At 42.8% G+C, this 12,948-nt stretch overlaps 1 protein-coding gene across 1 annotated transcript; it reads right to left on the bottom strand.

Annotated features, from left to right (window-relative positions):
- Nucleotides 1-1,447: 1,447 nt before the first annotated feature.
- On the bottom strand, nucleotides 1,448-4,161 carry CMTR2 (cap methyltransferase 2; the record flags this gene model as incomplete). Its single annotated transcript, XM_080351948.1, has 1 exon — nucleotides 1,448-4,161. The coding sequence occupies exon 1, from the start codon at nucleotides 3,740-3,742 to the stop codon at nucleotides 1,448-1,450; it is 2,295 nt and encodes a 764-aa protein (XP_080208074.1). The 5' UTR covers nucleotides 3,743-4,161.
- Nucleotides 4,162-12,948: the final 8,787 nt, after the last annotated feature.

A 12,948-nucleotide genomic window follows, 5' to 3' on the forward strand; every position in this document is an offset into this window, starting at 1 on the left:
AATGTTATGAATTAGTCAGATCTGAGCCACTAATTCATTCACCTATGAAGTTCTTAAATAAAAAATGAACTGTTAAATGCATTAAACTCTGCCCCAATCAACGTGGCAAGAAAGCCTATTAAATGTGCAGCAACTCCAGACCAAACAGTTTTTCAGCAGTGCTTTCACTCCCTGACCAGTCATCAATTATCCTTCAAGCTCCCACATTACATAATTAGAAGTGCTTCCAAAAGGTGATTGGTAATTCATCAGGAGATTACATTTTCCTTTATACTAACTCCACTCTTTCAACCTTTTTCTATGAGATTTTGCACCTATGAACAAAAAAGCCATTTTTTCTTTAAACATCATTCTCCCTCTGAGTAGGTTTTTCCACATACACTACAAACTTTAAATGTTAATCTACACAAGTTAGGCCTCAAAACTTGGCTCTCAAAGGAGCGATATGGAAAATAAAATCTGACTCCCTTAAAGGAACAATTAGTTACCAATTTCAGCATTTTTATCCTTAAGAGAGGAACCAACTGAAATCTTAATCATACTTTCCTAAAAAACATTATCATGTATTTCTTCAGCTTAATGCTCCTCCAGTGGTACCCAGAGCATTTATTGATACACAAGAACTGTGAATATTCATGTTTTTAGCCCCTCCAAAATTTGTAATTCCTCATGAATAGCTGCTGCCATTGACAGATGTAAGTCTTCACTTGTACTAGGAGTCCCAAATAATTTTATGGACTCATAAGCCATATAAAAATAAAGTTATAACAGCCCGTTCATTGATGGGGAGACAAAGCCACACAACCTGTCAAAAACCATACACAGCTGGCTGCTCTTCAAATGAAATCAAAATCAAAGAGCATCTCTCGCTGGACATCTCTGTTACTGCTTACAGGCAGTCATTTCTAACCCAGCCTTTGTGAGACAGCTGCCTGCTCATAAGATACTCATCCTTCAAGTACTACATCAGGTTTGCACACTGCTAAGCGGTCTGGCCCAAGTCTTACATTTCGGCTTCTACAAGTCCTAGAAATGTATGCAGGCAAGTCAGAGCTCCCACATTTTGCTCCACAGAAGAGGGCTAATGTCAGTCAACCAGATCCACCATCTTGTGGCCTGATGCAAGAGGTATAGCTCACCGTAGCACCTCTCAGCATGAGGGTCACAGTTCTGGTCTACATGGTCCGCAAAGAAATTTGCCCGGAGTGCACTGGGACGCTTCAGTCCCTGCCGAGTCTCCCATGCCCAAGATCAAAGCCTCAGGTCAATCCAACAGGCCAATAGGGTGTATGTGGGATAGATAGCTCAAAACATCCTCCCAACACTAAAAATGTCACACTAAGGTTTTACAACAACATTACTTTCTCATTAACATTGTTTTTAACACCGTCTATCTGCCTGTGACACAAGGTCTAGCAGCAACAACTTCTTCTGTTCTAGAATTATTCTAAAGTGAAATATCACTAGTCATTTGCTGCTGCTTTGCTTGCACAATCAAGTGGAGCTGTCTCTTTGCAATGGCCGTGTTCAAGTCCCACAAGAACTCCAACAGCTTGCCCTGGAGGAGAACCTCCATGGGCACAAACTGCAGAACTTGCTGGGGAGAATCCGTGTCTACCAAAGAGCTCATTAGTTTATTCAGATGCTGCAGATATTCAACAGCTGGACTTGGGAGGCCTCGGTACCCAACGCACAGCAAAGCAGCACTTGTCCTTAGTGGCTCATAGGAGATGGGACAGGCAAACGTGATGTATCTAAAGCAACAGTGCAATATAAAGACCAGGCCAGCTGTGAAGCGTGTAAAACAAGAGAGAACAGGCAAAATCAAGGCATCTCCCATTGTAAGCTGATTCAGAGAGTGCAGAACACATTCCAATAGCTGCTGCTGGTATTTTGGTTCTCCATCATAAAGCAAAGAGAAGCTGAAAGTCAACAGTGTGGCTGAATCCAGGAGCTTTATTTCCATACTGGGCTGGCTTTCAGTATCACAGAGGGATGGCAAGTCCACCACAAGGCACTTGAATCGGTCTCTATACCTTTCATTTAAGGCTTCCTGATGACACCTGGCAAGATCAGACACTTCTGCCAGTATCAGTTCCCCAGGGAGAACTTCACATGAGTGACAAGGCTGTAGCATTCTTGTGCTTTTCAGCTTCCCCCCCATCAATTCATTCATAGCTTCATTAAGGTTTTCCAAGACTTGACCATCACAAAATGGAGAACATTTTACCACTGGCAGTCTTTTTCCTTCCAAAATGTACCACAAGCTACACTCAAGGTTAGAAGATGATCCTTCCAAGACGCACATTTTACCAGCATTATTTAAACTATGTTCTTCAGCCCAGTGATTAAAATAGCCCTTTGCCACTTTATCATTCCATGTAAGGGTTTCCAGCATCTTCCTTTCATTGTATGTACCAAAATATTTATTTCTTTGCCCAAACCATTTTGCATTCATGCTGCAACCATTCTGAGATTTCTTGACAAGCCAGTTATTTCTGGCAATGGGTTTCATATGAAGTCTTTGCATGAAGAACTCTACTGCACAATCTCTTAACTTGTTCAGTTTCATCTGCTCTGCTTCTTCCATGCACTCAAAGAGATGTATGTTCTCAGAGATTGTTTCTACCTGGCACTTGTGGAAGAACATGCAACACTCCTCATGTATTTTAAGAAAGGATTCTGGTATTGCATGCTGGGGAAAGAGTGCTTTGTTGACCATTTCTGCTCCAAAGTTCTGTATCATCTTAGAAAGCAGCAGATGAATGCTTTCTCTGCCCATATAACGAAGACAAATCACATAAGCTTCCGAGTTTCCAGCTTTGCTAGTGGCTGGCTTGAAAACGTGGACCTCCTCAAAGGAGCAGTTTAGCAAAAAGAGCAGATTGGTGGAACAGTGTTCAAACAGTGTGAACATCTTCAAAACAAAGGAACCTCCAGTGCCCAGGATCATTAAAGCAGTGACTGTTTCACAGTAATGAAGGGGTGAGACAAGGGCTTCCTGTTCCCCTGGGTTTCCCTGGCAATCAAAGCTGCCATCAGCAGTTACCAAGTGAACTGTGGCCATATTACTTACAAAGTTCTGAAGTCCTGTTAGATGTTTCAATGTCATCACATCACCCGTGTTATCTGGGCCAAAGTACCACCAAGGCAATGTATTTGCTATGAGACGATCATCCATGATCATCATAAGGGTGTCATTTGCTTCATGATAGGGGTTTAGAGTATTGGCTACCCAGTTCCAGTCACAAGGCACCTGGTGGGATTTCAAGTAGTGATTGAGGCTGGCTATAAAAGCTCCAGGTGCTTCACAGAGGTGGACAGAATTCAGTTCTCCATCCCGAAGAGCTTCTTCAGGGAGAAGAGGAAAACTGCACAGGATCTCATGAAACTTGCACCAGGCCTGGGTACACAGCTCAGCATTCACAGATTTCTTCACATGAGGAATTATTTTCCCTGCTTTATTGGTAAATGAGGTGTGCTGATGCCATTCATCCAGGTTCTTATCACTCAGCTGATTCTTCACATCATTCATTGAGTCCTTCAGAGCCAGAAGTGAGTTGAATTCCTTGTGATCACATGTAAAAGCATCACTAGGATCTGGGAGCTGCCATTCATTATTCACTGGCTTAGTGTAAGTAAACTTCTTTGCAAAGAGCTTCTCAATTTCAGAAATAATTTCAGGACTGAACTTTTCAATGTTCATAGTCTGGTTAACATAAGGCTTCTTGCATTTGTTCATTCTTGGATTGATTTGCAACCTGGACAACAGCAAGGCAGAAGAAACAATGTCACTCCAATCATAAGTATACAGAAATAAGCAAAGCTTTTTTAAAAAAAAAAATAAAAATACAAGTTTATTCTATAATACAGAAGTACAGAAGTTAAGCAGAAGATAAATACTTCAGAGAATCACATACCAATGAGGAAAATAAAAGAGGGCTGCCATGGATAAGGGTATTTGGAAACTAGGAGGTTCACAGGTTCCATCACCCTTCATGCATTACATAGAAAGTGAAGGAGCTGGCTGCTGCTTTGGCTCTTCTCTGACCTCTGAATATTCTGCTGACTATATAGGTCTAAACACTTAAATATAAGTATCCTTCAGTCACAAAAGAACATACCACAAACCATACAAATTAAACAAGTGGCCAAGAAATATTTCCATCTGCTTATGGCAGTATTAATCCATCTCCCTCAAAGTACAGAGAGTGGGAAGCCACAAGCAAAGGCAGCTTTGCAAGGGAACACTCACAACAGCCAACCCTCCCACCTTCTTCCACCAAACTTGTGTGATGCTGGGAGAGCCCCCTCACTGGCACCCTCAATAATATCCCTTTGCTGAAGGGACCCTGGTAACAGGTTTAACATCAGCTTGCAAGCAAAACCCCTTTCCTGCATTCAGCATTACAGCTCTGGCCACTGCAAATCCTTAAATCTAGCTTTCCTTTGTGGAAAAACAGTGATAAATCTGAAGGGGGAAGATACTTTCTTGCATCTATGGTCAGTGCTAGCTAGTGTTTGATATTAGAGAAGAAACTAGTGCAAAGTGTTGTGTTTTGGGTGGGTAAAGGGAGACTAACATGAACACAGCACAAAGCTGATGAGGCTGCTGCCCTCTGCTCCAGTGCGCAGCACAGAGCACACCAGACCAGGTAGAAGTTCAGCTCACTAGCCAGAAACCAGCCAGCAATCCACTCAAAACTAAGGCGTTCATTTAAGAAAAATCATTTCATCAAAATTACCACAAGAGGCAGGAAATCCCTCAGCATTTTAACCATCCCATTCCCTCTGAAGCAAAAAACAATGATCTTAAGTGTTACAAAACAGTTTAGTGAAAAAAAAATAAATAAATATAGGATTAAAACTGAAAGAGTTGAAAAACTTTGGGAGCAAACAGGACAAAGAAAACTCAACCTCAACACTTTACTCCTGCCCTTGGACCACAGCTGTCTCCTCATAACCATCGGCCACTGAGAGGCACACGGTTAAACACATACAGGTGAAGTTTCATTTCCTCAGTTTGACTGTCTTTCAACAAACATATCTAGTTTCCCTTCCCTTTATGCAGATATACTTTGGTTTTAATCTAGTCCTTTCTCACAACATGTGCTGGGGAGAAGAGGAAAACACAGGAAACCACTGTGCCCTATACTAGTTTTACTTCATTTTAAATACCAGCTATGAACAACGGCCTTTTTATTAGAGCCCACACCAGCAAATCCCTGAACGAGCCATCACCCAACACCTGACAAGGAAACTGGCAGTCACATGCTTTTTCTTTATTATGATGATTATTTCCAGTCCCAATGGCCTGGCCTCGACTCAAGCCTGCATAAGGGCTCTGGGCTCCTCCCCACCCCGCAGCTCCTCGCCCAGCAGCTCCCGCTCGGATCGGCGCTACCCCGCTGCCAGCCCCGGCACACACCGGGGGCTCGCAGGGCCTCGGCTCCCCGGGGAAACACGCTCTGCCCTTCCCGCCCGTCGCCATGGTACAGCCCGCCCGGCACCGCGCCACTGCGGCCCGGCCGCCTCTCTTCGCCCCGGCCCGTCGTAGAGCCGCGCCCGGCCGAGGCGCCTCCCAGAGCCGCCCGCTCGCTACGCAAGGCCGCGGCTTCCGCGCGGTCCAGAGGAGCCCCCCGCTCTTACCGGCGGACTGCGGCGGCGCGGCAGCAAGCGAGGCAGGCCCGGCCCCTTCGCTGCGCGGCCCGGCCCCGCAGCCGCGCCCCGGCTGCTCCCTGCCGCCCTGCCCAGAGGCACCTCCTCCGCGCCAGCAAAGCTTCTACTTGCATCTTTTTTAATAAATATAGACCCGGTTTTAGGAGGTTTAAGCAGGGGGAGGCGTGGAGCGCGACCCATCACTGTTAACCCTGGGAGAGAGTGCGAAGCATCAAGGTTTCACGTTGCCCAAGCAAAGGCTGCTCGGGCAGGAGGGCGGTCACGCATTCGAGGCTGTTTCACTCACAGGAGCTAAAAGGCAGGATGCTTTTCCCCACAAACCCCCATTTATTTAGGCTGGCTTGTTTCTGCAAGGTGGGGAGCAGAGGAGCCACCTCCCAGTAGTGACACAGCCCAAAAGAAGTAAGAAACATTCACAGAAGTTACTCAACACAAGGTAACACTTACAGGTTCTTCAGAGAAGTACGGGCAGGAAGGCTTTGTTGCAATCCGCTAGCACCGTGTTGGAAAGGATGGGCTGCAGCTGAGCACCCTGCCTCTTTCTGCATGAAGGCTTGGGGCATCAACCCTGCAGAGACAGGTGGAGGTGACCAGGGAACCAGAGCAAAGCAGCACCATGTCTCAGCCCTACAGATAACACATCTCAGGACACCTGTTCCAGGCCAGTGGTGATGCTTCTCCGGAGAGCACTTTGGCCTCTGCCACGCACAAACACGTACTCACACATGACAACCCACTTTGGTGCCCTTTGTAAGTTTCCAGGGGACTCTTCACACCCAGCTTGCAATAGCAGGAAGTAAGAGCCTTAAAATATTAACAGAGCGATAATAAGCAGAATTGAGCATCCATTGCAGGATCCCTGGAAACACACATACACTTTCTAAACAGCAAAACAACAGCCAATCTGCAAACTGAAGCAGGAAGGTTAAAGCAGATTAATTACTACAGCAGAGAAAGAATGCAGGTTTTAAATAGTGCAGGGATTTTCCTACGGGCAGGTTAGGAAATGAGGCACTTGGCAGCTCATTTGGGAGCAAACACCCAACAATGTACCATGAGTTAGCAGAAATTCTCTTGCTTTAATGCCAGACTTGCTACTATTGACTTTTGCACTCTCACATATTTCTCCTTGATGAAGCACAGCCTTAAGACAGAAGTAGTTTTAGCACAGAAGTTCAATCCTGTGAGTACAAGGGACTCCAACACTGATATAGTTAAGGAAAACTTTGCTAATTGACAGAAGATATATCCATCTTGAGGATATAATAACATACAGGTAAATAATCTTTTTTCCTGTTCTATGTATATTACAGGACTTACATGTTAAAGTCATAACTGGGCATGTAACTCTATAAACACACAGCCTCCCTCCACCTTTTTAAGCTGCTTCCTTGTTTTTAAAGTGAAGGGATATTACTATAAAATTGAAAAAGCTTAAAGCACAGAAAAAAAAAAAAATCCCTGTATTTCCTGTTTGCCCAAATAGAGATCTGAAGTTTCTTCTTTAAATCTGTTTTTAAGGTAACACTAGCATAGCCAACTCAGATAAAAACTGTGCAACAAAAATATACTTACAGAGTCTTTCATCACAAAAGTGTTTTACCTCACTAAGAAGGTGCTTGGGTCTGGATGGAAGATTTATATGTATGTCTGCAATGCCCCTTCACCTTTTGATTGGCCTGTTTGAAAATGACTTTCCAATCAATCAATATCTTTGACTACTTAAAGGGAGGGGAAGCTGTGGTAAGTTAATTAAAGCAGATGAGCAACTAGTGAGGTAGGTTACTGGGGGTGTTGTAGTTTCTCTAGTGTCTGTTAAGGTCTGTATTTAAGTTCAATTATATAGAGCACATAATAGTTTGGGTTTTTTTTTTCTTATACTTAGCTTTGACAAGCTTAAAATTAACAGGAATGTTAAAAAAGAGAAGTTGTAAGCTTACTGTTGAAAAGAAATCTAAGTGGATAGCGTACTTGAGAAAAATACGATACTTTTTCTGAAATTAAACTCTTAACTCAGTTTCTGAGCTTCAGTTTCCTTCTGTGTTTTCTAAAATTGTTGGAGCAGGAGTTCAAGCAGATATTTCTATATTTTGATAGATAACATCTTTTCTGTCCATGAGAGACACTCAAAGTGGGAAAATACTACTTTCTTCCTGAGGATCTAATCTTCTATCCTTCCTATCAGATCAGAAGATGTGTGCACAGCTGTGGCACTGAAAGCCCCAGACAGAAGCATCTGTTTTTAAGGGAGCATTGTGTAATCAAACATTGAAGTTAAATATTTGATCAAGAGAAAAGTAGTTTTGTTTATGCCTCTGGCTTTTTATTTTTTTGGTACTTAAAAAAACATATGTGTAGAGTAGTGTAAACATGCATGTGATGGAGCTGAGGAGTGTTGCTGGAGCATTTAGGAGTTCTTTTAATTATATCAGATATGCAGGAAGGCTGCTGGAAGGACTGTGCCGACCCCTGGAAAGAATTTCATGGATCCTGTAGGACACCAGTACTTCTCACCCTTCTAAAGATCAGTGCCAAACCTGTGCAATTTTGCAGGAGGTCTTACTATGTTTTTAGCAATTACTGTGCAGGATGCAAGATGTTTGTAAGTTGGGGAGACAGCACTGGTCTCTAAATGTCTCTTGAAGACAGGCAGGTAACAGTCTTCTATTTTTGTAAGACTGCAGATGAAATACTAAAGGTCAAGTAGAAATTTACAGGGATAGGTGAAGCTAGTGGTTTCCCCAGGGGGATTTGCAAAGGCCCATCAGTTTCACAAATCCCACCCAGCTTCAACCTTCTTGATGTCTCTAGAGGATCGTGCTGTGCACTTACCTGTAGGCCTGGCTATGCCAGTGTATTTTTTTAAAGTCTTTTGTAGGCATTTCTAGAGGAAAACTTTGAATTAAAACTGAGAGGCCATCATGGGGCTTCTGAAGGCCTCAGCTGTGACTGCCATGCTGGGGTTATGTTATGACCTGGGTGGCCCTAGTCCATACCAGGAGGAGCCATCCATCCACATGGGACTGCGAGGTTAATGCTGCTGATTTGCCTAGAACCAGTTGCACATCCAGCTGAGCCCTATCCTGCAGTGGAGAGCTGTGACTATTAAGAAGCTGTTTCTATCACACACTCTTTGAGCCCTGTCTGGGGCTGTCTCTCTTATTTTACATGTCTTGCAGCTCTCAGCTATATCAATAAATGGGTATGTGGTGTATGAGGCTGGGGTGGCTCATTGCACTTAATGCGGTGGTTTGGTGTGACCTTGGACATGAGTCTATAAGGGCTCTTGTTCTGCTGCTGGCTTGCAGCCCAAAGTCGGGCAGGTTTGCCTTTTGCTTTCCTTGCTGGAGGAATCGCAACCACGGTTTGCTAGAGTGAAAGTAAATTGTGAGACTTCAGTAAACCATGTCTGATGTGGACAATTAGTAATATGGTCTACAGTTGCCTGACCTTTGCTTATTTAAATTTAAAAAAAATTAAAATTAAAAAAAAAATGCTGAAATGGAAATTAAAAGAAAAAACCTATAGACTACTTAATATTGTAGCGATATTAGACTGCAGATGAAATAATGAGGAAGCATTAATCCTGTTGGGACAGCATCAGTACATCCTGCTGGACCATGGCTACAATTGGTAGTATGTTCATCTACTGACCTCCAGAAAGCAGAGTTTTCCACAGAGGGGTTTGGGGAAACAGGAGCATGGTTTTGGAGACCAGTGAAAGGTCTGCCCTTGAGCTCCACTGTGTGAAAGTATTATCAATTATTGAGAGAAAGCTAGGTCCCAGAACAGAATGAACTTTGGTCCTATGTGATCTTGGGCTCTTCTTCCCATGGAAAAGTCTTATTCTTCCCATAGAGACACAAACTCAGAGCTCCAGGCTGGTGTTGGCTGTGATGCCATGATGTGAACCCTATTTACTTGTGTTGAATAGGGGAATGTATATATTTTCAAGAGTCATTATTGATATGTATAGCTGTGTAGTATCACTTAACTATTTGGGAATTGTTTTCTTTGACAGGCCTCAAAGCATTTCTTCCTTCTTACTTACATTTAGTTCTTTTTTTTAAGTCATATGTATTTATTGTAGGCCAGAGGGATATCTGGTATTTTATAGACTCTAGTCCACTGGGATCCATAGTTTATTTTCCCCTTATTCTCACTAAACTGTTGTTGCAGCCCTCCACTACATTTTCCCATGAGCTCTCTGGTTTTTCTGCCTGTCTCAAAGAGCTTTCACAGCACACAGCCCATCCATCTGTCCCCAGCCTGATGTACCACTCAGCCTTGGTCATGCTTTTTCTATCCCATCAGAAAACACCAACTCTCTTTCCTCAAATCCCCTAATGATAATTTTCTTTATACCTCATTTCTGCTGAGTTCCTTGACAGAAACTCCTATGGCCACAGCCCCAGTCTTATCCTTTAGCCTTAAGTTTCTGCATCTCTCCTGCCTCCATGGCAACATTTTCAGGCTCTCATTGGAGCATTGCTTAGTTTTCATTTTGCTCAGCTAACCATGACAAGCTTTTTGAATGCCCTGTTTTCTGTTCCCCTGGACATTACTTTTCTGCATTCACTGTGGCTGGAGTTGTCTTTCCTGAAGATGTACGACAAGCAGCATCACACATCACTTCAGGCACATCCTCTTAGAGATTTCTATTAATATGATCCATAGAGGAAAACTTTTCTGATATATAATATGATTTTCTTTACCTTCCTACTAACACTCCTAGGACTGTTTAGGGTAACCAGTGTACAAACAGATGATGAGCTTACCAAATGATTAATTCCAAATTACTGCAAAAATCCTGTTGAGTGCTTAGGATATGTTCAGTAATTTTTTTCACCTTCCTCCAAAGCACTGAGGCAGAGTCCTGGCTTTTCGAAGTAAAAGAAATTAAGGAATGCCCCCCGAACAGAGATAAAGGTGAGCACTGTACCCTTGAGGGCATGGTAGTGCCTGCAGGACTTTGCTGGGGGGTGATTTCTCCTGGACCAGGCTGACTTAATTTGTCAACACCCTGTTGATCTTTCTGCAGTTCAGTTCTCTTTCCCAAAAGGATGATGTGCATCGCACATGAGCAGACTGCAAGATAATTTGATGCTGTCATACCATGAGTGCACAGGGAAGTGGGAAACTTACCCTAGAGCATTAATTAAATGTTTTGATGAAATGCTTGTGAAACATTTCTCAACACCTCTTTAGATATAAATTGCTCTAGGAGTGTAAAGCATTGTTGTAATTATTTCAGGTGATTGTGTCTGCATCCTGTAGCTGTTGAAGTTCCATCTACAGAAACAGGATTTGAATGCCACCCAAGCCAATAAGGTCATGATTATAGATACTATTTGCTGCAGACACGTACATACAGCAAGAGGAAGAGATGACTGAGAGTTTTTTCAGGACAGAGGACTGTCAATACTCTTAAGGACCATGCCATCTATTCAATGACTTATTTTTTTTAGGTAGATCTGCTTTGGAGTACTCGCACAGGAACTGAAGCTTAATTACTTTTTTCTTCCTCTCTACAGTGTTATTGGCATGAATGTCCTCAATGCTCAAATTAATTTTTTCTATTAGGCGAACCTTTATCTAGTACTTGTCCAGCCAATGCAGCATTACAGGTCAAAACTCGAGTATTTTTTTCTTGCTGTAAAATAACAGACACTGCAGAAACATAGATAAAATGTTCCCTTTTTTATAATCCTGTTTTCCATGTAAATACAAACTAGGGAGTAGATTGTCTTAGATGAGAGCAAATTGGGAAGAGCTCTCAGGCTGTCTGATCTCTCTTGTCTGCTTTGCAAAAGGGAATCGGATTAATGAATGTAATCAGGTTAAGGCTAAACAAGGGAACATATCTGGGGGGCATTGGAACTCTGCTGATACCAAAGAACTGTATGGAAAACCAACATTAAGGACCTAACATTGCTATATCATTTAATTTAATAGGAGCAAATAATGGCTTTCAAAGAAGTCAAGAGTGCTGGCAAGAGGAGCATGTGTTTCCAGAGAGCAAAACAAGAGGGAGCTGGGAGGTGGCTCTAAGGCGCTGGCTTTGGACAGAGATTGCTTGGGCTGACAGTGACTTGCGGAGTCAAGAGAGCGCGATGGCTCAGATTCAGAAAGACAAGAATGAGGGAGAATGACAAAAAAGGGGGAGTGTGGTAAAAACAGATTGAGAAAGAGGGCATAGAAGGGAAAATGATGGAGCAATATGAGACCCTTATTGTTGATTTTTTTTCCATGGCCCCAAGCAAACTGAGAGCCGGGTACAGCATTGTGCCACTGGTTCATGAAGAGGCAATGCTCCTACCTGCTGGTCTTCATAGAAGAAGCATTTTAAGTTTTCTAGGAGACGGTAAATAAGAAGTGGAAATGTGAACATGAGTAAGAAGGTCAAGAACTAGAAGGGAAAGGGCACTTATGGTTTCTGTTGAGATCCATTTTCTGTTTTAGTGCCAATTATATCTCAACAAATACCTCTTATCAACAGAACTTGCTGCTGCACATGATGCCCAAATCCTGCTGGTTGTTACAGACTCCCAGCCTGTGCTGGCATCGAGAGGGTCACTGTGGGTTTCTGCTTTCCAACATGAAGTAAATATCTCTAAAAATGTCCAGGTTTTTGTGGCTGCGTTTATTATCTTATTTGACTTTGAATTTGTCTGAGTTTCCTGGGGCAACCAAGGGGGTGTTTGATGTGAGGTCTTGAAGACGAACAAGCAAATGTGAATGGAAGTAATAAGAAATATTATGAGGCCTGAAACTGATGCCACTGGATTTTTCTGATTTTTTTAAATGTGTGGCTGATTTGTGTAGGGATTGAAAAGTTCTAATTGAGGTTTTTTCTCAGCTTGGGGTATTTATAAATTCTAGTCCCTTGTGTCCCTTCTGGATCTGGTAAGCTATGAGTGTAGCTGTAGCCTTTTACCTGGGGCATGTAAGGTCTCTACTTATCACAGACTTGCTTGAATTTTTTTGGCACTCAATTGTCTTAAACACATTTATGGCTCCGTAAAATGTGGTTCACATCAGTTGTTGGGATGAGACGCTGTTGCAAGGACATGGCAAGGTTGGTGTAAGCTTCATTTCCATATTGAACAAAGCTAAAAATCAGAGGGGCAGATGATGGGACCTCTGATGGTTTTTTTTCCTTATATCTTCCATAATGTGATCAGCTGAACAGAGGCTTAGCATATCTGCAGGCAATATTTTATTTTGAGATGGGTGAGGCGATTAAATGTGAGCAAAAAAAAACACCTG

The sequence above is a fragment of the Nesoenas mayeri genome, assembly GCF_963082525.1.
Source record: "Nesoenas mayeri genome assembly, chromosome: 12".
In the NCBI taxonomy this organism is placed as follows: Eukaryota; Metazoa; Chordata; class Aves; order Columbiformes; family Columbidae; genus Nesoenas; species Nesoenas mayeri.